At 45.1% G+C, this 22595-nt stretch overlaps 1 protein-coding gene across 3 annotated transcripts in view; it reads right to left on the reverse strand.

Annotated features, from left to right (window-relative positions):
* Positions 1–1767: 1767 nt before the first annotated feature.
* FAM107B (family with sequence similarity 107 member B) overlaps positions 1768–22595 on the reverse strand; it is a 54454-nt gene continuing 33626 nt past the window's right edge. For 2 of the 3 annotated variants that reach the window (XM_032193891.1, XM_032193904.1), the window contains exons 2-4: positions 11115–11298; positions 6799–6952; positions 1768–4803 (exon numbers count right to left, since the gene is read on the reverse strand). In XM_032193891.1, the coding sequence (XP_032049782.1) occupies positions 4687–4803; positions 6799–6952; positions 11115–11242 (399 nt within the window). In that variant the 5' untranslated portion in view covers positions 11243–11298 and the 3' untranslated portion in view covers positions 1768–4686. Of the gene's footprint in view, positions 4804–6798; positions 6953–11114; positions 11299–19642; positions 19805–22595 lie in introns of those variants that run through there. The other variant, XM_032193897.1, reaches the window with a different exon arrangement.

Raw genomic sequence — 22595 nt, forward strand, 5'->3', positions numbered from 1 at the left:
CAGAGCCTTAGCTCAGCTTTGTGAGTCCTAAAACGCACAGAGGACGATTCACCTGAAGCACGAGCCCAGAAATCAGCTGACTGTAGGCAAGTGCTGAAACTCTACATCAGGGGAAATTATTACGGTCCGTGGCTCCCGTGATGAAGGCTTGACAGCCGAAGTGCAAGGAGCCTTTCTCTTTCCCTGCTGATGAAAGCAAATTCCTCATCAGCCTTTCATCAGAGAATCCTTGAGGCTCCACCTGCCCGAGAGGAGCTCGAAGGCAGACGTCCTGCTGGATGGAACACCAAAAGCCCCCCCACGACCCCAGACAGAGCAATCCCCGTCTGCAGGGACAGTTTGGGGTGCACTGGGCTGCCGAGCTCCCAGTCCAGAGCGAGTGGGGCTCAGCTGAGCACCCTCTGCCCTTTCATACCTGTGGTCCCTGCTATGAACGAGCCCTCAGTGAGGGGTTTAGGCTTGCTGGCTGCCCTTTAATTTTCAGGCACGACGAAGCAGAGCTAGCGTTTTAATTCCATTATGGAAGCGGTCTCACAGCAGCTGAAGAGGGGGCAGGAAGGACGTTTCTTCCTCCCCCCTAATCAGACTGAAGCTTCCCAGTGCCAACCTCAATCTGTGTTCAATTGCTCGTGCCATCCAGCAGAGAGAGTGGAGTTGGGTACGTGGTAGAAGTTAATTCGGAACGTGATTACTCAGGTAATTAAGTGCTGGAGATGTAGTGAGGGAGCAAGCAGCAGCGTGATGGCTGAAGGCAGCCTTTAGCAGTATCTACAGTGTTGGCAGATGGTGGACCATGGAAGACAAGCAAGGAGTGGAAGTCAGAATCTCTGTGCTCTTACCACCACAAAATGCTTGCTCTGGTCACGGTTTCCACCACGGAGAGCCATCGCTGATGTCTACAGGGGCACCACACACCTTTCTCTGCCAGATCAAAGTCAGTTTAAAGAGGTGGGGTGGGGCAAGAAGACGTCTTGTAGCTCCGCTCCTTCGGATCTCATTACCCGTGGGCGTTCTTCCCATCACTGTGCTGAGCATCCAGCTCCCCACACACACCCTGATGTCAGTTCTGACCCTACAGATACGGCCCCACCGAAGCTGTCCCATCCCCAGCCACCTTGCTCGGTTCTTTATCACTGCTCTCGCAAGTGCCACCTGCCCTTCTGAGCTATGAGAGGCATCCGTGGCTCCTGCAACAGCAACCAAGACCCCCGGGCAGCAGGCCTGTGCTCACAAAGCCCCTTGACAAAACATTTTGGCTCCATGTGATCCGAAAAAGCACACAGAAGGAAGACCATCTTTTCCCCTGGATCTGCAGCTACAGCAGATCAAATGTCCTCTGCTCCGTTTTCTTTCTTTGAGCTGGGGTGAAATATCAAAGGATAATTCCAAACAGGTTTGGCTGTGCCTGAGCAGCCTCAGCAGAGCAGAGGGCAGGCTCTCCACCAAGCCCCAGAGACCCAGAGGCAAACCTCCTCTGCCACCTAATTTTAGCAACAATTTTGCATATACAAACACAGTTGTAAGGACCCAGAAGCCACCACGCTCTTGATACTCCTGCCTGTATGCCATGGTTTAACAAAGCTGGGTTATTTCAGGGTGGTCCCCGAGGTTTTGGGTCCAGCAGGACGTGACAGACAGCACCGCACTCTCCGAGCATGTAGTAGATTTTATTAAGCATAGCTTTGGTTCTAAGTGTTCCTCGTTTCTGTAATACTTTTAGTTAAAAACAATTATACAAGAGCAAATACAAAAAATATTAAATTATGAAAACAAATCCATTAAGGCTCCCTTTTTATATTTATATATATTTATATATGTACACTCAAACAAGTGCAGATATTAACAGAAGGTTAAAGCCACAAAAAGTTCTAAAAATTTACTACTGTACTATCAAAAGCGAGAATTTTTAAAAAGTTCTGCCTTATTAGAGGCAAAAGTGGTAAAAGTGAGCCATTTCCAAATTGCTGAAGTATTTGCAGGATTGCTACAAATCCCACAGAGCTAAAGGGCAGGCTGGGAATCACTTACTGGCAAGGGGTTTCTTGAGGAGCTGCACAGGACACTCGTGGTGTGACTGTTGGGTTGCCCCTTCTAGCCCAATCCTGACTTTAAAGACAAGCTTTTGCTTGTCAAAATGATGTGGGTGGCTTGATTCCTACACTACAAGGTCAGCAGGGTTCAGAGATGCCGTAACAGACACGTTGATGTTGTGGCTGTACGCAGAATTAACTCCAAGTGAAAACAAACAACAAAAAATCTGCTTCACACTGGATGTACAAGGGAGTTCCCTGGCCTCCTGTGTTTCAGAAAGAGAAACTCCGCCTGAATCACGAGGTGATGAGGACAGAAAGCAGCAGACTTTCAGCCTCGAGCCCAGCACTCACCAGAGTTAAGGAGCAGCCGGTGTCCCCCCCTGACTCTGGTGGCATGTGGATTGCACCCACCTTCTGCTGTGCCTGCACAGGAGGACAAGGGGCTGAGAAGAAATGGTTTTCTCAAGCCAGGGGAGGGTTTCCTCACCGATTTGAGACGCTTCCATGCTGAGCAGGAGGTTAACTGCAGAGTGGAAGCTGACAGACGTGAAGTGTTTTAGGCTGGGGATGGCTAAAGGTGAGCGTGGCATGGAAATCCATCATGTAGCACTGCCTCAGCCATCAGTACGAAACGAACTCCATCAGTGCAAGTGTTTGAATAACGTGCTGCCCAGAAAGGAAGATCCTCTCCTAACAGAGGAAGGAAGGGAAGGAGGGAGGGAAGCATCTGCAGCGCTCCAGGTGTTCCTCTGTTGAGAAAAGACGTGGAAAAGTCTTACATTTGGCCTTTGTCTGCTGCATGCCCCTGATCAGAACGGCCTGGGAGAGCATCTTCACGTTTAATCTCCCAGACTTGAGTCACGCTGCAAATCTGAATCAATGGCAATACACTTACTGCAATTCAATTTGCTCGTGATCTGATTATGCCCTCATAACAAATGCCTGGATCTTGACAAATTGAAGCCTGTAACTAGGAAACATTGCTAATTATGAGCATTTCGTCCCAAGTGCTGCACTGAAATTGTATTTTAAACATCCAATACTTACAGGAAAGGCAAAAGAAAGCAAAAAACAAACCAACAAACCCTCCACCCCCCCCCTTTACAACACAAACACGCCACTGTTGATATCAGGGAAAAGTGTTCTCCGACAGTTATGCCCAATGTAATTACAGAGTAGAAATTATTTCGTTTAGCATCCTAAGGCAAAGCCCATGATTAGATCCCCAGCTGATAAGGATGAGCACAGCCTCAGCGAGAGCCAGGAATATGCCAGTCGAAGAAGAGGAGGGTTTTTCCCCAGACTCTCAAGATAGAATATCCACACCCAGCCACACCAGGTGAGAACCCAGCCCTATAACCCTACGTGAGTCACCTGTTCCCCCCTCCTCCCCCCAGGCTTCCCTGGGTGTCTAGTAGTCATAAGCATGAAGGATCAGATTCTGCCATTCCTCTGCAAGCTGAGGAGCATTTATTTAACAGCAAGTCACAGGGGCAACTCGCAGAAAGGCAGAAGGTGACAGAACTGGACCCGAAGACGCAGTGGTAACACATTTCCCCTCTTCTTTTAGGACGGGATAAAGTGAGGTTCACTTTATGCCTCGCTTTAGGGATTTTGTTTCCATTTTGGTAGATTGCAATGATCAGTTTGGTCTGGGTTCAACGCTGCTCTGTTGCAGCGATTGCAACGAGTTCCTGCAACAACTGAGCAGGGACTGAGGGCAGACCAGACTCCTCATTTCAGCTGAAGACGTCTCGGAGAGTAATGTGCTAACACCGCGTTCAGGCCAGCGTGTTCTTGGAGGAGAAAGGCCACGACAGCAAAGTAGGGAGGATTGCAAAACACAAGGACAGAAGACAGGTCGTTTTGCATTGAGAGATAAGAGAGGTAAATACACAGGTAGCACTGCACAGACCTTCACACAACATTTCAAGGAAGAAGTTTGAAGACACTGAGAAATCAGCTTCTGGATTCTCTCTGGTGAGAGGATCATCATATTTCTGCTCTTTCATAGCCCAAATTCTGCACGTTCAACAGGGAGAACTGGGCTTTAAGGCTGCTCAACAGTTCACTGCTGGTGAATTTTAAGCATTCCCATCTGGCCTACACCTGCCTATCCCGGTGGGGATGGGCAGCAGCGATCGTCATACCTCATCTCCTCCAAAACTTGCTAAAAATTCCGACCGAACACAAATTATTGTGATACGCACGCAGGGTGTAGGTCTGGATGGAGGAAATTTACCTGCACAGAAAAGTTTCATTAAGATACCACAGGAGGACTTTTGTTTTGTTTTAAAGCAAAATATAATCTGTGTATCTCCACTAAACTAGGATCACAAGAGATAAAGCAGTGCAACGCTGAAGAAACTTCCCTAGTATCCCTGGTTAAAATCTCAGAGTGAGCACTTCAGAGCGGTCCGTGACACTGAACTGACAAGCAGACTCCTCATCCGCCAATCTCAGGACTGCATTTGGCAAGTCGATCCATTTCTGTTAAGTCTTTTTAATCCACGCTTCCCAAGAATTGAAAATCTCATCTTCAGTGTCAGCTGGATGCTTTTCTTCTCCCTCTTGACAAGGAAATCTGAGACAACTTGCAAAAGCCTCTCTGCAGCCACCACAGGAAAGCTGGAAGTCTTAGCAGGTGCTGGCTCTAGGAGTCTGGTGCTTCTGTTGCTTCCTGGACCGTCCTCCTCAAGTTGCCCTTGACTTTGACAAATTCAGGTGCGTTTTCCTGCTCTTCCTGTATCTTCTGTTGCTCCAGTTCAAGCTGAAAAAGAATCCGCATGTTAAAAAGCGTATAAAGTAGATCATTGACATAAAAGGCTAAAAGCTAACAGCTTCAATAACTGGCCATGCATAACAATTTAAACTGCTTCCTTTCTTTCTTTCATGGAAAAGGTAAAGTTGTATTTCTTTGGGAGTATCTGTTCTCATAAACCATCAGTCTTTTCAAATCCTTGTCTCCAGCTCATTCCAGCAGGCCTGCAAATGCCTTTGCCAGATGGACAAAAACTCTGCTCGTCCAGTAAGAGAATAAGATGAAGCATTTCTGAGGAAGTTCTTGGACATCTTCATTTAAAAAAAAAATAAAAAATTAATTCCCTTCTCTGGCTTTCAGAACAGGACGAAACCAAATGTGCCTTGTGGGAGAACACGTGTGAACAGCTACTACTGAGCATACTTGCAGAATTTATTTCTGAGTGCCTAGGTATGGATTTCTGTATCTAACTTGACCATCTTTTGGTAGATCTGCCTTCTCTATCACAGAGATCAATACAGCTCCTCCTTGGCCCTTAGCTTTTCATTTTTTGAAGTCCATTCACTGACATTTTTGACCCAGTTGAAGCTCGTGCTCTCAACGTTACCCTGTGCGGTCAGACTCTCTGCACTGCAGGGCAAAGCTATGTAGTGCCAGTACAGAGCATTACCCACTGCACAGAGTAAGGATTGCTTGGCAATCCTCAGTGAAGGCAGACAGGTCAGGTCACCAGAAAGGAAGAAATAACCCTTCAGAAAACTAACAAAAGCTTCTGAAAGGAGCTTTTTCTTAGAACAAACCAAGGTCTCCCTGATTAATGGGGACGATGTTGTTGGTTCTGTTTAGCTCTCTGAAAGAATCTCTCCTTTGTCTCTGGTTTGCGGACAAAGAACATGCTCTGTTACATGACATGCTCATGACATGCTCATGACAACATTCCTCCATGTGTCATGTTAATTAATGACATTCCCATAGCGCTTACAAAGTCACAACATTGTTTGCAGGGGACAGGCTTTTCCTCTTCTAAGAGAATTCTCTTTTCTACATACGTCCTTGGGTGGCTCAATTCCAAATCAGGCATCTTTTGAAGCTGGCCTTATCTTTCTAAGAGCAGAAAGGATCAGTGACAGGACGATATACTTCAAATTACAATAGCTTTCTCCCCCCAAAAATATTTCTATGCCTCGTTAAAAACTATAATAAAAAACACTAAACCTAAACATTGATTTGACTACACCTCATTCTCAATAGAGTTACTCGATTTAATTGATTTTTGTCAAGAAAAACTGGAGATCCTGTTCTAAAGTGTTCATTTATTTAAAGGTAAATGCAATGTTTTATGCACGCTGACTTGTTTGATGGGGTGTTTCACTGACAAAAATTTGCCTCTCAAGTATGCAAAGTGCCTTAAGAGGCACAGAGACCTTTGGCTGGCCCTGTGCTTAGCAGTAAGCTTCCCAGCAAAAGGTTGCAACTCCATATAATCTCTCCACTTGGGGTCTGAGAATGTTTCCCTTCATTTGGAAAAGCCAACAGACTCTTTAATTCAAAAGAGCTTTTGCAGCCTTAAAAAGTCACCTAGTTTTTGTACGCAACCCAGGAGAAAGAAACAATCGATGTTTTATTCATCAGGTTTCTAGTTTTGATGCAGTAGAGTCTCACATCCAATCTTAGTGATCAACTCTTGATATAAAGGCTACAGAAGTTGGCTAATTCACCACAGTTTCAATGGTTACATGTGGCCAGTGCTCCACAGACACTGCTGTTGCTCCAAACAGGATTCATTTGACCAAAGGCAGAGATCTACACGGAGTTCCTAAATAATATGTGAAAACAAAGAGGTAATTGTAGAGTGTGATTTGAGTCACTGTAAAAGAGGTGCCTGCATTCAGTCAGAGGAACCGCGCCAAAAATCTGCTGCTGCTTCTCTCCTGTCTACCAAGGGAGCATGGGGTGCTGAGCTCAGAGGGAGATGTGTAAAGTTGGTGCTGTTTCCCATCTTACCTGCTCCAGCTTCTGCTGCCGTTTCAGTAGCTCTATTTCCAGGTCGGACTTCTTCTTCTGCGCCTCCTCTTCTTTTTGCTGTTTAATAACTTGATCTCGTTTTCTTTTCTCCATCACCTTTTGTAGCTCTGGTTTGTTCTGAGGTGCAAGACCCCTTAAAATTAAATAGGAGGAGTAGGGGGGCAGGGGAAACAAGGGAGAAAGAGATCACTTTTAATACACGTAAATTCACACAGAACTGTATGCAGGTTTTCTCCAGTCAACTGGCTGCCTATTTAGGCACTTTGAAATACAAATAATTAATTAAAAGGAAAAAATGGGCAGAAATTTTATTGGTTTCTAATCTAAATCCTAAACTGAAATTTAAGCCATGTTATTACTGAGAATATTTCCCTGCAACATGCATGCTAGTATTTCTCCGGGATAATTCACTGCCATGGCTTTCATAGTCAGTCTTCCTTCTGCTCTCCCCATTCCAGAAAAACAGATTAAAAAAACATCAAAAATCAAGACACTAGCAGGGCTGGAAACAGATTTTGGAGGGAACAACAGCAAGGATTAAAAAAAACACTTCCCTTGACAGCTGATAATTCAGATTGTGTTCAGACAGTCCTACACAGGGTACTATGTGCAGAGAAGACCACATGGGCAGAACTAAAACACGGTGTCCCTCTGGATTTTGTCACATTTTTCCTGGAAATCATGAATTCTGTCTTTCCTTGGAAATACGAGAGCTTTAGGCATGCCTGGCTGCCAAGTTATTTCCGTTGAGAACAGTGAGAGCTCCCAGGCTACACTGAAAATCACACAGAAAGAGGCTAAGACAACAAAAACCCCAAATAAAAAAAACAAGTTGCGGTCACCTTGGAGACCAGACAAAGGACGGAGGATCCTTCCTCTCACAAGATTTCAGCTAGTACAGCAACTGAACGCTTCGAGTCCCTTCAGCACAAAATATTTTCCAAGCCAACTACTACAAAAAGACCCAACCCATGCCTGTTCTTGTCATCTTCCCTGTGACGATTATTATCTGAATACATCTGGCATTAAGTTTAATCAAGAAATTCAATAATCTGCATAAGCTTTCAAAAAACAGTATTTATACCCCTTCCCTACTTAATATGTGGGTGCCTAATTCTTCCGTAACACGTGTATCTGACTGCGTGTTTAATAATGTATTCAAATACCATTTTATGGTGCCATCTCTGACCAACTCCATATATTATGTGCCACTCTATCACTGTACATCTCCTGGCAGCAAAATCAAATATTTAGCAACACCAAATGCTGCTCCATATTTCTCCTAATATCTCATTCCCCAAACGCAACAGAAGCTACAGGATTGTGTTAATATTTTATGTTCCGTGCTAATTTGTAATGGCTAAAATATAATTAAAATAAGTCAGGTAGAGAAAAGTTGGAGCAATTTGATTTTTGCCGTTATTATTACTGCTGGGTAAGTGAGAGCTGGATCAATGGGAACTTCCAGGCTGCTGACTAGCAATAAAGATAGCCATGAAGCAGATGCAAGCTGCTAAGTAAGATGACTTTTTCCTGATTTAGATGTGCTCTAGCTATGATAAACACCAGCAGAAGAACCCTCAGCCTGATCAAATGGGATCGGCAGTCAGATCTGTAAAAGATATCTGAACTTGCTTTCACTCCCATATTTAGAAGGGACAAGCAACAAATAGGCTGCTACTGGATTAACTGGGAGTCTTGAATCACCTCTTTATGATTTTTCTGTCAAAAAAAATCCTAAAAGTTTAGTCTAGAGTAAGCAAACTGTGCTATACCACGAGTTAGAGCTGATGGGGTTAATGTCCCTGCAAGAGACCAGTCTGCAGAGCTAAGGCCGTGTCTTAATAAGTAAAAATAATTAACATGAGTGACCTATGCCTTGAGTTACCACTACCTTGATCTTCGCATCTCCAAAACATCTACCACTTCTGGTAAATAATGATTAGTAAAGAACTACATCAGCTCAAGGTCCAACAGACACTGCTTATAGTAGGCATGAAGAAGGTATGTTGGCATGGGGAAATGCCTTCTACCATTAAAAAATGCATGGCATAAAGCACAGAAGCCTAACCCTCTTTTCAAGAATATCATTTTTTTCTGCTGGCGAAACCCTCAAAAAAGTATTGCATTTCTGCACCAATAAATACAAGTCTCAAATTAACAGCTGCAGCTCACCACCATCACAATAAAACAAGAGCAGATACTGAGGGCAGCACAACTGTTCGGTGTAATAGGATATTCTTCTAGAAGAAAACAAACTCCACAGTTTTCAAGTGCTTTATACTTTCCTACACTTTAAAAGGAAAAAAAAAGACAACAACACAGACTTAATTTAGTGAAGCCTCCACATCATTCAGAGCAAGGTTGTAATTTGGGGAACTTTACACCTTTCTTTCTTTCCATGCCTATAAACTTCGTGGTGCTAGGAACTGACTTTGAAGTTTAATCCCGTTAACAAAAAAAATAGGACAAACACCTATTTAGGCCACTTTCTTCCAATTCAGTTGATACTCTGTAAAACATTTCTACTTCAACACTAAAGAAATGCTGTTCATTTAGAATTAAGTATCAAAGCTTAGCATTTGTGAGGATTTTGCTATTAGAAAAAAATAGAAAAAAATACCTTTTTTCCTCTCAAAATACCACCATAGCAGATGGGAAAAAAAGAGATGTTTTCAGAATGAGACTTTTCTGACAAACACACAAATCCAGCTGTCCTGGAGTAGCCAAAGCAACAGCCGTAATCCCCTGGACCATTGGAATTATCGGAAGAGACGTGAAAATGTTCATTAAATGATCTACTCTTCCACTGGATGTAACTGGCCAAGGAACATGAGTTCCAAGGTCTAGATTAGGACTCAAATTATGTATGCTATTAATGGATTCATAAATCAGATTCCTGAATTGTAAATTCTAATTCATCTGCCAGAATAGGCAGGAAGACACCAAATCTTCCCTTATTCCTGCTAGGATGGCCATGCAGGATTATGCTTTTGACACCAAGATAACAATTAGTATCTTGGCCATATCACTCATTTACATAGATGTTTGTTTCTGTTTGTTTTTGTTTGTTTAAATGGAGGAGTCTCACAGGCCTGGAGGTTTTTTTTCTCTCCTTTGTGTAGTCAGGTGCTTGTTCTCGTAGTATCTTTTTCAAATGAGTCCTCCATTGTTGGAGAGATTTAATAACAAACCCTCAGCTACCTCGAGGCCGAGTCCCTGCGTCTCAGAAGTTGATGAAATCAAGTTCCAGCTCTTTACTTCTTCAAAAGCAATATATAATGCAACAGCTGTGCATCCCACCCCGGAAAGGAGGAAGCACAATTTGCATAATATACACAGAGACACTTGTGCAGCAGCAGAGCAGACCCCCGACTACCACGCTGCATTGTAAGAAAGATCAAGTAACCAGAGAACAACTTCATATGAAACAAAATTTAGGATTTCTTTGACTAAAAAGTGGCCCCATCAATTCAGGGTATACTGGGAATGGTGAAAACACGCAGATTTGATGATCAACATCAAATGTTTAACAACTGAATTTTGTCAAATACCTGATAAAGTTAAGAGTTCAGGACAAATGACAGTGCCTGAAATAAAGAATGCGATAGGGGAGAACTGAACTGCTTCCTCATGAAACCGACCCTTAGGGAGTATTCACAAAAACAAAGTGAAAAACCTTTTACAAGAAGCTTTTACAGGGCTTCACTTATCAACAGCTGATCTTGTGTTCAATATCCTCTACGCAGTCTGGTGGTGGACCAAACATGGAAGGCCTACAGTTGGATCAACACCTAGATAAAACAGTGGGGCAGCCTACAGCTTTCTTACACAGCTGTGTAAGAAATTCTACCATTTTTTGGATTTTTTTGGTCTACACAGGTTTGGTTGTGAGTTTGCAAGTACCCCACCTGGAGCTGGTGTAGGCACCACTGATTGTACAACAGGAAACAATCAGGGGGCAACATGGGCAAAGCTTTTACACTGAAAATAATGATCCTACATTACAGTGATAGCAAAGGTGTTTGAAAATAAAATTAACACTTCAATTGTTAATTTAAATTAACAATTAAAAAAAGAAAAGAAGGTAAAATTATCACAGAAAGAAGGACCAGACCTATTTATTAAAATTCAAGCAAATACCATGGCTGAGAATCAGTCTTTTCTTCTACAAGATTTCAATCAACAAAATGCACCTGCTAGGTTTTGGGTAAAATGTGTCATTTTGATGAAACTAAACCTCAAGCTGTGCTTTTGGGGTCAAGGGATGGCACACATGCGTTTTAGGCTTTTACCTTTTCTGGTTCATAAGCAGCTCTCTATGGAGATCTTGATGATTCCGGGATGACTTCACAGGATTAATTAATTTCTGAGGTCTAATTAATTCAGGATTGTCATCATCTATGTAGTCTGGTTCAGCCATAATCTTTCTTGGAGTGGGATACGGATCTTTGGGTTCGGTGTCCTTACTCACAGTATCTGCAAAACAGAGGGAAGAGAAGAACTATGGTAAATCTCCACTGAAAGGCCTTTAAAAGATGTCTTAAAACACATCAAGGCAGCATTCTCCACTGATAACATTTATGCTTTTCTACATAGATTTTGTCTGTAGTAAGTGAAGGTGCTCAGAGCAAACATCCTTTAAAACAGATGGCAATTCCGTAAGGTTATCTTTGAAAACCTTCATCCCTTGATTGGATGCACAGATTCCTTCCATCCTGAGAACCAGAAATACTTGAGGTTAAGCATGCAGAGAGCCCTACTGATTTTATTAAGTCCACCAGATGAAACATTTTTGTATCAGCAATGCTAAGATCCAAAAGATGTTTTAAATAGTGACTATATCAAATACCACGAATGCTCATCAAAGCCATATAAACACTCATTTTCTGCCATCAGTCTCACGCCAGCTATGAGAAAATACCTCGTGTCGGTTAGCCCTGAGCAGTACCAAACTAAGCAAAAGTGTCCAGGTGAAAATTGCCAAATTTGCCAGTGCTGGGATGGGGGCTGGGAGTTTCTGAGCAGAGTGGTCGGGGAGAAAAAGTTGGATGTGTCTTACGGCCATGTTTCACCCAGCGAAAGTCTACAGAAGTCCACTGATCTGAAGCCAATAAAACCCTGATGACTTACATCATTTCCCAATCTGGCATTTTCCTGTCCTAGCACGGAAAACGTAAACACCAAGTCACAGCACTTTTAAGCAACAGATGACAAGCAAGCACCTACCTGCACAAAGGCCAAATATCCAGAATCATTGGAAAATTCATGCCTGAAGAAACTTGGAAGATTTATATCAAAACTAATTTAGGTCTAAATGTTAGGTCCCCAAGGCTGCCCCCTGAGCAAGCCCAGCACCCTCAGCTGCTCCAGCCCAATGTGGTGGCCCTCGATGAACTGTCTCCAATCCTAACTGCATGTCATATGAAAAAAGCCAAAAAAAACACCCAAAACACAGGCTACGTCTCAATGTACATCACTTAGCTCCATGCCATGAACAAGTATGTACAAGTGTATCCATCACCAATGCTGTATACACTTTATTTCATTTTTTTTTTTATAAGGATGCAGCAGTTCATATTTCCTTGGTGTTCACATCAGGTTTTTCCCAAGTAAAACAGCTTGGGGATTCAGAGTGCAGGCTTGTTTTGGATATAACCTTTGGTTTCCCTGTGTTCCCCTCTCACTTCTCTTGCACTGAAGGAACTGTGACTCTTCCAGGAGGCGTTCAACATCCACGATTCTCCACAAAAGCACACCAGATGACCTGGTCCTTCTTTCAGACAAGCCTTCCTTTTGCTTAGATGGAAAACAGAATCACCCACAACTGTCCTGGACAACGTACTGCTCTTCCAACACGAGCCCCCGAAAAACAATTGGATTCAATCATTTCTCAGAAAGCCTGATGTCATATTTTGCAGCATGTAGATCTGGTTTTGGCAGTGGCTTAAAATGAAGCCTATTTCTTCTCCTTTCTTCTGTCCCATCCCTATTTTTAAAAGCATGTATTCAGCTCTGAGGTCAGGAACCGCAGTTTCCCAACATAACGTGAACTCTCCTAGCAGCAAACGTGAATGAATAAAGCTCCATGGAGGACTGGGGATGCTTTCCACGTGTGATTGGGCTGGAACTGATTTCAGCTAGGATTTCCAAATGAAGCCAGCAAAATAGGGCACCTGGCTCCCACTGGGTGAATCCCCTCACACCTTCTGCAAGCCTTAGCTTGAGGCTCCTTCCACTCATCTACACATCAATTGCGAAGGCACAACCCATTTCGGTGACTCACTGCTTACTCCAGTGCACGAGGACGGAGATGTGGATCCGGGTCTGTTTTAGCTGAGCTTGTTTCCAGTTTCATACACCCGCTGATTTGGCAGGTGCTTCCTCGGTGCGTGTTCTGAATCAGCTGTGGCTGCACAAGCAGCACAAAAGCATCCACCTGCAGCGTCTCGTCCTGCCTGAGTAACTCGCTCAGACTTTGTCCCTGCCTTCTTGGAGATGAGGATTTTTTTTATTTTTTTTTTAATCCAGAAAGAATTAACTGGGGATCCTGGATTCTGAATTTTGATTTTTTTTTGGATTTTGGAATTTTGAATCCTCAAACAGAACCACAAAACTACTTCAATATCCCACCAGGCAAAGAAAATGCCCCCATATAAAAATCACCTGAAGGATCTTCCAGATAGAAACGTAATGTTTTCAGATGCCAAGATGCTTTCAGAGCAATGAAGAAGAACCATAGTGACACCTTCACCATGGAAAGCCAGGAATAAGCCACCAAATACTTGCTTTCCAAAGAAAATACATGAAATAATTGCAAGTAAGCTCGGTGAGAGCAGCAGAGACCCTTCAAATTGGTAATACTGAAAGAATGCAAAGAGCCACGGTGTGCCAGAAGAATGCAAATTCCACATGGAGGAACATCTCCAACAAGCACATCAGCTTCTGATGTTCTTCATTTTTTATTCTACCTAAAGAGTTTTTTGTTTTTTTTTTTCAGCAAAAATCCCAAAGTGACAGCAACGCTGCAAGACGCATGCAAAGAGAGCCGCAGACAGCCCCCAGAATTTTTAGCAGATCCAGAGCAGCCCTGAACAACAGCGGGTTAAGGTTCCTGCAGCTGCCAGAGCTTTTGCTACAGCAGAGCTCGTATGGCTTCACGACGAGAGGCGAGCCCATGCCAAGAAAACCCCAGTGTTTATGTGGCATTCAGGGAATCGCATTTATTTGCTCTCTGGTATTCCTCATCCCAGAAATCGCCCTCCACATCTGGAATCTGAATATAAAAATCCCTGGGAGACACCATGTATTTCTATTATTATACTTATATGTGGCATTTTCACCCTTCCAACGGTTCCCACAATTATTTCCAGCTGTGCAAGCAGAGGTAGGCTTGAGGCCCCTCAAAAAGCAGATAAATAAATGCCTAAGCATACAGGCGAACATCAAAATAACAGGATCCAAAAATTACATTAAAGCTAAATTCATGTCATTTCCTTTTTGTCTTAATAAAGCCTGGAATTAATATCTTCCACAGAAGCGTTAGCTCACACACAGAATACCTCCCGAAGAAAGATTTTAGTCCTGAAGAAGCCTGAACATCTGCTCCGCGCTGTACGGCCAGCCATCAAACACCATTTTTTAAGGCTTACATTTTTAGATCTTTAAGCTCCTGCATAGCCTTGCGGTTTGTTACAAGCAACCCAAAGGCATTCATTGGGAAGAAACAGGGTTTTTACTCTCCCCCCCTTCTGATTTTGAGAGGAATTGAAATAAAATGTTTTGGGCATTTCTCTGCTCCAGCACAGCGAGCTCTGCCCTGGGTGGAAAGGAAAAGGGCTGCTGCGATCCACGCTGCACTTCGCGGTCACCTCCTCAGCACTGTTTGGACATGAAAGCTCACCACCACTATCATCTTCATCTCCACGCTCTCGGTGCAGCGAGAGGCACTTGACTGGAGAGATTTACTTGATTAATCCGTGATTACCGACATCATTAATAACTTCCCACGGCTCAGCCTTTAATTCAAAGTGAGAGCTGCTGAAAACAGAATGCAAAACACTCTTTCCAGGCAGGATGCTGAAGCCAGCGGCTGTCCCAACAGGTTGGTTTTCATCCAGCCAGTCTTTGGTGGGTAAAACGGCTGGAGAGGTTTGGGTTGAGGCAGGGCACGGGCACAGCCTGCCCCTGGGGGAGAGAGAAGGACAGGAGGGGTGGGCTGGAGGTTTCAGTTCCTCCCAGCCCTTCATGGTTTGCTCAAACAGGCTGCTGCCTTCCAGTAGCAAAAAATTTGCTTCTGGATCCAGAGAGTGCATGAACCTGCTGCAAAACTGCACACATAAAGGGCTGCGGGCACCCACTGCGCCACAGGGATCACTCATTTTACATCCTCCTGCTGCCCGTCACTTGCTGCGTTACCATCCTGCCGACAAACGAAGGCTGGCAGACTTTTTAATCCTCTGGCTGCTCGTGTTTCTGGCTCTGGCCTTGCCTTCCTGATCCTGGGCACGTTATTTCACCCTCACACCCCAGCTCTCTCCTCTACAAGAGAAGAATTGTAGTAACCACCGTGAGCTCCTTGCAAGACCAACCTCGCTGCTCTTTACCATGCACTTTAAAATCTCCAGACTCCAGCAGACCAAATGAAGCAGCAAGCCTGAATTTCTTTCGTCCATACGATGCCAGAACACTTTAACTAGGAGCACCTTCCTCACACTGAGAGGTTCATGGACTCTCTGAACTCACCCAACTTCTCTCTTCTGCTGTTAAACACAGAGAGAAATGGTTAATTTGTTAAAAGTACTTTTTACCCTCCTCCTTTAATTCACTGCAGTCTGATGGCAGGTCTTACAGCAGCGTTCCTCATAAAAAAAAAAGTTGGAGCCTAATGGATGACATTGCAATTAGGCCCACATAAACACAATCACATTATCTCCGAGCATTTGCTTGATTAGAATGGCAGTGAGCAGGGTCAGCCGGGCTCCAGCCTCAAACCTAGGGAGCAAGGTGATGGTATCAGCACTGAACAGTTTATTTATTTACTTACAAGGCTGCCAAAAGACTGAGAGACCACAAAGACTTCTGCTGCTGCTCCTGCTCACTCGACCAGGGCGGCCCAAAGCAATCTCAGCGATGGCAAGAACACGGAGAAAAGCAGGGCTCACCGGCCACTGAAACGATTCCTATCGTCACTTTAGAGGATATGAAAATGAACTGCGGCACTCCAGACCTCGAGGACATCCAGTTAACATTCATTTGCTTCCCTTGTGATCTACTGAGAATGCAATGTCAACAGCTCACAGCGAAAACATCCACTGGATGACAAACCTGGAGGCCAATTAAAGATGTTTGTGGTGTCACCGAGACAGGAAAGGAAAGGGCACAAGATCTGGGGCAGTGCCCCATGCTGTCACAGCTCTCTCAACGCAAAGCCCTGCCTGTGGCTCTCACTAGGTTTGACCCCACCAGCAGTCTCTGGTCCCGTGCTCCGAAGTTCAGCCAAGTTTGGGTGCTGAGGGGACAGCCACAGCCCCACCGAGGCTGAGGGACAAAGAGCGCTGCTGGTAATGCAGAGTCGCCCGTCTCTCTCGGTCTCCAGTCCACCAAAAGAGATGCAGAAAGAGAGACAAACAACGTTAAGGCTAATTTCACCTTCTGCTGAACTCACACAAACCAACGGATGGGAATTTACGGTGATCCAGGAGAATTCTCCCTACAGCTGCAAGCTCTGCGATGAAGCTCTCTGTCAGCAGCTTTGAAAGCAGCTGAATGAACGCACCAGCAGCCCTGCATGGGTGTGTTTCTTCTCCTGCTCAGTTAAAAGGCTGGAGAGGTACCAAGGAAGCTGCGCAATTAGAGGCTGGAGAAGGAAGTGGCTCTCACAGATCTGCAGACACAGGTGGCTGGGAGAGCACAGGGAGGGAAGAAGGAAACTTTGACTTGTTCGCCCTCCCCTTTTTGCCAGATAGACAACACTCAGATAGGGACTTCCCCTGTGAAACCACTTAGCATCTGATTTTTAACAGCGTGCAGGAGGGGCAGAAAGACACAGGATAAAGCCTAGCAGGCTATGAGGGGCACCCATTTCTCCTAAATGCCAGTCCACGCCCAACCCACCAGCACACCGTGGATTAACAGCAAATAAAGCACACTGTGCACCATGTATCCCTTCCAGTCCCCCAAAGCCCTGCCTGTTTATCAAGGATTTCTATTCTCCATACCGATTTATAACCAAGGTCCCTGTGATGACTGAAATCCCTGGATTCCGTGGGGATGTGGAGAGCTGTTCTGATGGCCAGGAAAAGGTGCTGCATGTCCTGCACCTCCCGCCTTGCTGCATGGCCTCATTCCACAGCACGCCACGCACACGCCTCCCTTCCAGCTCTGTCATCCACCTGGCAGGGATAAATCATCACCAGTAGAGGCATGCAGCTGAACACACACACACCCAGCACGCTGCACAGGTAGTGGCTGCACACCGCAGTAAACACGACGTCCAGAAGTAGGTCACTGAAATTACGCCTCCTAGGAAACAAACTCCACTGCATAGTTGGCAGCTCGATTCACCCCAAAAGGCAGCCAGCAATTTACCCACACGCAGGTCAACAGTAACACAGATGCAATTCTGAAATGACCCATTTTTTTTTCCAAGAAAATACAAGTTTCAAAAGGCAAGTAAGATCAGTTCACACTCCCTGCAGCCACAGCGCATCAGTCAGTCTGGAGCACCACATTTAAGACCGGGTCAGATTTGGTCGAATGAAGTTTAGCTAAATTAAAACACAGGATTTCATATGAAAACGAAGTATTGATTCAAAATCAGAAGTCCAAAGAGCCAGAGGACAGTTTCTTCAGGACTTTGCTGTTGCAAATGTTAAGAACTATCAAACAGTGTCACCCAGTGGTAAAGGACTTCCTACAGACAGGAGCAGAAGCCATTGCCACAGAGAAGGCAGGGGGGGAGAGAGGGCCTAAAATCCATGTTTTTGTACAAAGCTGTTGAACTTCTGGGCAAATACACAAAAATCTCACAGCTTTTTGCAGAAGGTCTATCTTACTTTTAAGATATTCCGTTTGCGAGTACAGCAGCTTTACAGGCCAGTCATTCCCCTGTTATAGAACGGTTTAACACTAAGGAGAGGTATTTCTGGTCTGGAAGAAAAAAAAAAAGATAAAAAATAAAATAAAACAGAGCAGCCAGCAGCAGCTTATTAATACAGAGGGCGGAAACACTTCAAACACCTGACATGGGGTGCCAAAAGGAGACCGGTGAATCCTGAATGCTCTTCAGATCTAGGTCACAAGATTTCAGCAAGATTCTTCGACACAGGAGAGCAACGTGCTGGCGGTGGTTGTTTCTGCATTTGTTTTGTGTTTTGTGCTCCACGATCTGGTGAGCGAGGTGAGGGCACAACGCACGTCTCAGGGAGGCCAAGCAAGGGCCAGGAGCACAGGAAGGTGAGTCGTGCTGCCGAGGGGGAAATCCTCTTCTGGATGCCATGAGGATGAGAACAGTGAGGATGACCAAGAGACCTGGTAAATATTTACCCAAACCAAAGCACAGGACAGCTGAAAGGCAAAATACTATTTGATATATATATAAAAATAGGTATATAAAAGAGAAGGCAGGTTGCTTGGCACCCCTGTACACATGACTGGCACAGCAAGCACAGCTTTGCTATGTGCAAAACAAATAGGATGTGAAAAAGGATGCGGAAGAGCAACAACATCTAAGAACTGGAGAACACGCTGTGTATTGACACAGCCAAACGAGCTCAGTCCGCTCAGTTTAAAAAATGGGAAGATTAAGATCAGCTGTGATTATCCTACAAGCAACACGCCCGATGATGGTTTGATGCATTTCAGTGACAGGAGATGGGGACTAGACAACTCACCCCAAAAAGAAGGCACACGTGGAGGGAAATCAAATGCTCAAGTTACTGAAAGACTTGTGCTAAGAAGTCAGAAGCAGTTCGATTGCATGGAGAGAGCAAATTACAAGATCATAATTATCTCTTCTAGTCTTACAAATTGTAAATCTATGGATGCAATTAATAAGCATATGAAATGGAAGCTGAAAATGAAAATCTCCGCATTAATCAGGTAGTTATGCATGAAGTGGGAACAGCAGCGAGGACGAGACCGTGTGAGCTAAGCCTTTCACATGCTGCTTCAGTTAAAGCTGTAAAGCTCCAGGTCTTGCCTGTTGAAGTGTCATGGGGTTGGTGCACCTCCAGACCTCGCTGCATGCCACGTGCTGGTCCTGGGGGCACAGCAGCATCCTGCCCGGCACGATGTGCTTGGCTCTCACGCCTCCCCTCGTTAATAACGGCCCCACGCCGCTTCCGAACGACAGCTGAGAAGAAATTCTACTGCCCAGAAAATTGGGCTGTTTTCACCAAATTTTTTAAAAACTGACATAATGAAAAACACACAGCCCACCGCAGCGTGCCAGTTCCCCAAGCGTATCCACAGGTACTTATGCAAAGCCTAAGTACTTCTTCAGATCAGGCAGATATGAATTGATTGCCTGCCAGCTCAACCACTCCAGTTCCCTTCATTTTCTAGGAAGAAACCCCTTCCCTAGCTAAAGGAAATAAATTAATAAAGAAGATGTGCACTAGTGAAATTGCTTTTTCCAAGTTCTTCTCCGTGTGCTGGCAAGCAGCTCCACATGGCATCCAGCTTCGCTTGCTTAATGCAAGGAATATCCTTTCTTAGAAACAGAGAAAAGGAAACAAAAAGGAACACTTTCTTTACACATCTCGTTTCCCCAAGCTCATACACTCCCAGCTTACTCACAGGAAAGAACTAAAGCCTTCACCTCTGCAAGGGAGTCTTGGCTCTGGCAACTACATCCACATTCCAGTCTGCAGTGTGTCCACAACGAGACACCCTTCCTTGCCCAGACCTGTTTCTGTCTGCTCTCAGCTCTCAGAGATGTTTTTTGGGTATGAGGCTCTTCGCTGTGACTCGGTCGGAAAGGGCACCACTACAAAGGCAAGGAAGAAAAGACCTGAAAAGAAAAGGCCAAAAGGAGAGCAGTAAAACTCATGACCTGATCTCCCTAAAGGGAGGCAGAGTGAGAAATTAAAGAGTAGGCTGCTTCACACCCTGCTCGTGACCTTAACCCAAGGTACCATCATTCCCTAATGGATTTACAGGGAAACAGTGGGTGGAAGAATGTATGTCAGTCAGAACAAGCCCTTGGAAAATGTCTGATGCGGGAGCCAAGGCACACATCATACGGCTTTAGGACAGCCAAGTTAGATACACGTGAAGTTATTAAACTGCAGGGGTGATTAACAGGAGACCCGCAGAGAACATGACATGCCACGGGGCGTTTATTGGAGCATCACCTTTTCACCCTTTGACGGCAGGAGTGAGAGGCCTGGAAAACAAGAACTTGGGAGAAAACAAGGATTGTAAACGAAATAAAGATAAATGTTGACACTTGGGTCACGTCTATCAAAGCTGGTGCCTTTTTACACGGTCTTTATGAGCAGCTACAATCAGCAGCTTCCAACGCGAGCCCATAAATCAGGAAGCTCTGACAGCGGGGCAGGGCTGAGCATCAGCTGGGATGCAGCCAGGGCAAGGACAGAGGCAGGGCGTTGCTTTCCAACGCAGCATGCCCCCATCCGAGCAGCACACGGACGTGCTCCGCACCGAACTGAGAGGCTTTGGCCTTTAGCCTCGCTCGAATGAAGAACCCAAAATGTCAACATCTAAACCCAAAGCAGTCGCACCAGCTCCGCAAGTACGCAGGTGAGATTTCAGCTCATACTCTGGTATGGTGATGCAGGACTGTTTCTAGGACGGTTTCTCGAACATTAATGCCTTTTTCAGTTCCTTAGAAAGGCCTGAGGAGGTTCGGGAAGGGAGAAAGAAACCATCGCTCCCTAATCCCTCCCGAAAGGAACTGCTCCACCAATTCCAAAGGGTTAATGGAGGAAAATAAGCAACCAGAGGGATGACCCCAGTCTCTCCGTGAAGGGATTGTTTGTTGAGCTTGAGAGCTCTGGGCAGGAGAGGAATTTCCTACAATTGTTGTTACCTTGCTGCTTGACAGACCACCTGAGGGGAGTCCCGGGCTGCCGTCCCCCAGCACCATGAAGGAAGGAGCCAGGCGTGCCACCAGCCTCAGGACATCCTTCAGCTCTGCCCCTCACATCCTTCCCGGGGGGTTTCAAGAGGATGCTCGCTTGCTTCACATGCTAGTGGAATGGAACTGGGCTGAAACCTGAACTGGGAGAGCTCCCAGGTACGTAAACGGAGCAAAATGCAACCAAAAAACCTCAGTAGCCCTAAGAGGCACTGCGAGGATCTCCAGTGAACTGTCAAAACAACCCCCCTGCATTCCCAAGTCACACGCTAGCTCACAACTGTCTGATAAAGGAACAGAAAATGGGCGTCTTCCTGCCTCTTCTTGCTCGTGTGAGAAAATAAAATAAAAATAAAAAATGCAAAAGCCAGTCTTTGTTCCCCTGTTGAACGCAGGACTTGGGCTCGCAGCACACGCTGGGCCTACAACCAAGAGGGAAACTTTCAGGCCAGCAAACTATATGCTGGCAATAGGATTCCTTAGGAATGCCCTCCTGCATGGTAGGATTCCTTAAAAATGTCACCAGACGGTGTCCCCAGCAGGATGTCACCTTACTGTCTGAGATATTTGGAGAACGAAGGAAGAAGAGTCAAGGAGTGTTTCTGCAGTCCTCTTCCTGCTCTCCCTCAATAGCTAAAAGGGCTTTTATAAAACACAAATAGAAAAAAGCTGCAATTAAGATTCCACCAAGCCTATATGACCATGTTTTTTTTAAACACATGCCTCTGTTTTGGAAGCAGAAGAGACTGCAACAGTCACTGGTAAATACTCAGAGCACGTCAGTGAACACATCGTGCTTGGTCACATCAGGGGGAGGCACCTGGAGGGTTCTTGGTCTCTGGAGTTCACAGAATCACAGAATTGAAGGGGTTGGAAGGGACCTCCAGAGACCATCGGGTCCAACCCCCCTGCCAAAGCAGGGTCCCTACAGCAGGCTGCCCAGGTAGGCGTCCAGACGGGCCTTGAATATCTCCAGAGAAGGAGACCCCACAACCTCCCTGGGCAGCCTGTCCCAGTGCTCCGTCACCCTCACCGTGAAGAAGTTCTTTCACATGTTGGTGCCGAACTGCCTGGGCTCCATTTTGTGTCCATTGCCCCTTGTCCTGTCCCCACAGAGCACTGAAAAGAGGTTGGCCGAATCCCTCTGTCTCCCACACCTCAGGTATTTGTACACATTGATAAAATCCCCTCTCAGTCTTCTCTTCTCCAGGCTGAGTTGTACTTCTCTACAGGAAAGGTGGTCTATAAATGCAGCATTATTTTATCAATAACAGGAGGTGGAAGCTTTTTTACTTTACTGTAAATTCTTGCCCTGTTACTAGTCCCATAAAACTGGGTAAAAACTTTAACCCAGGTTGCTCAAGCTCCTACACCTACCTTAGCTTGTCCATTTCCTTACAACATCATCCCTTTCTCAACCTGCTTGCTTAACAAATATTGCTAAAGCGGAAATTTAACATTTCCTTTTTTTTTAAGATTATTTTTTGTTAGATTAGGCAATCATTATTTTTACCAAGTTTCACTGAGGAAACGCGTTTTAAAAGCGCAAAAGAATCGCTGAGCAAGGGGAAAATAAAGTGGGACCTGTTCATTACAATGGGCTTGGTCGCAGCAGCAGCTCCGTCGCTCCGAAGGAAAGCTGCCCCGTAATTACAGCGAGGGACCGAGCTAC

The sequence above is a fragment of the Aythya fuligula genome, chromosome 1 (genome assembly GCF_009819795.1).
Source record: "Aythya fuligula isolate bAytFul2 chromosome 1, bAytFul2.pri, whole genome shotgun sequence".
NCBI classification, from domain to species: Eukaryota; Metazoa; Chordata; class Aves; order Anseriformes; family Anatidae; genus Aythya; species Aythya fuligula.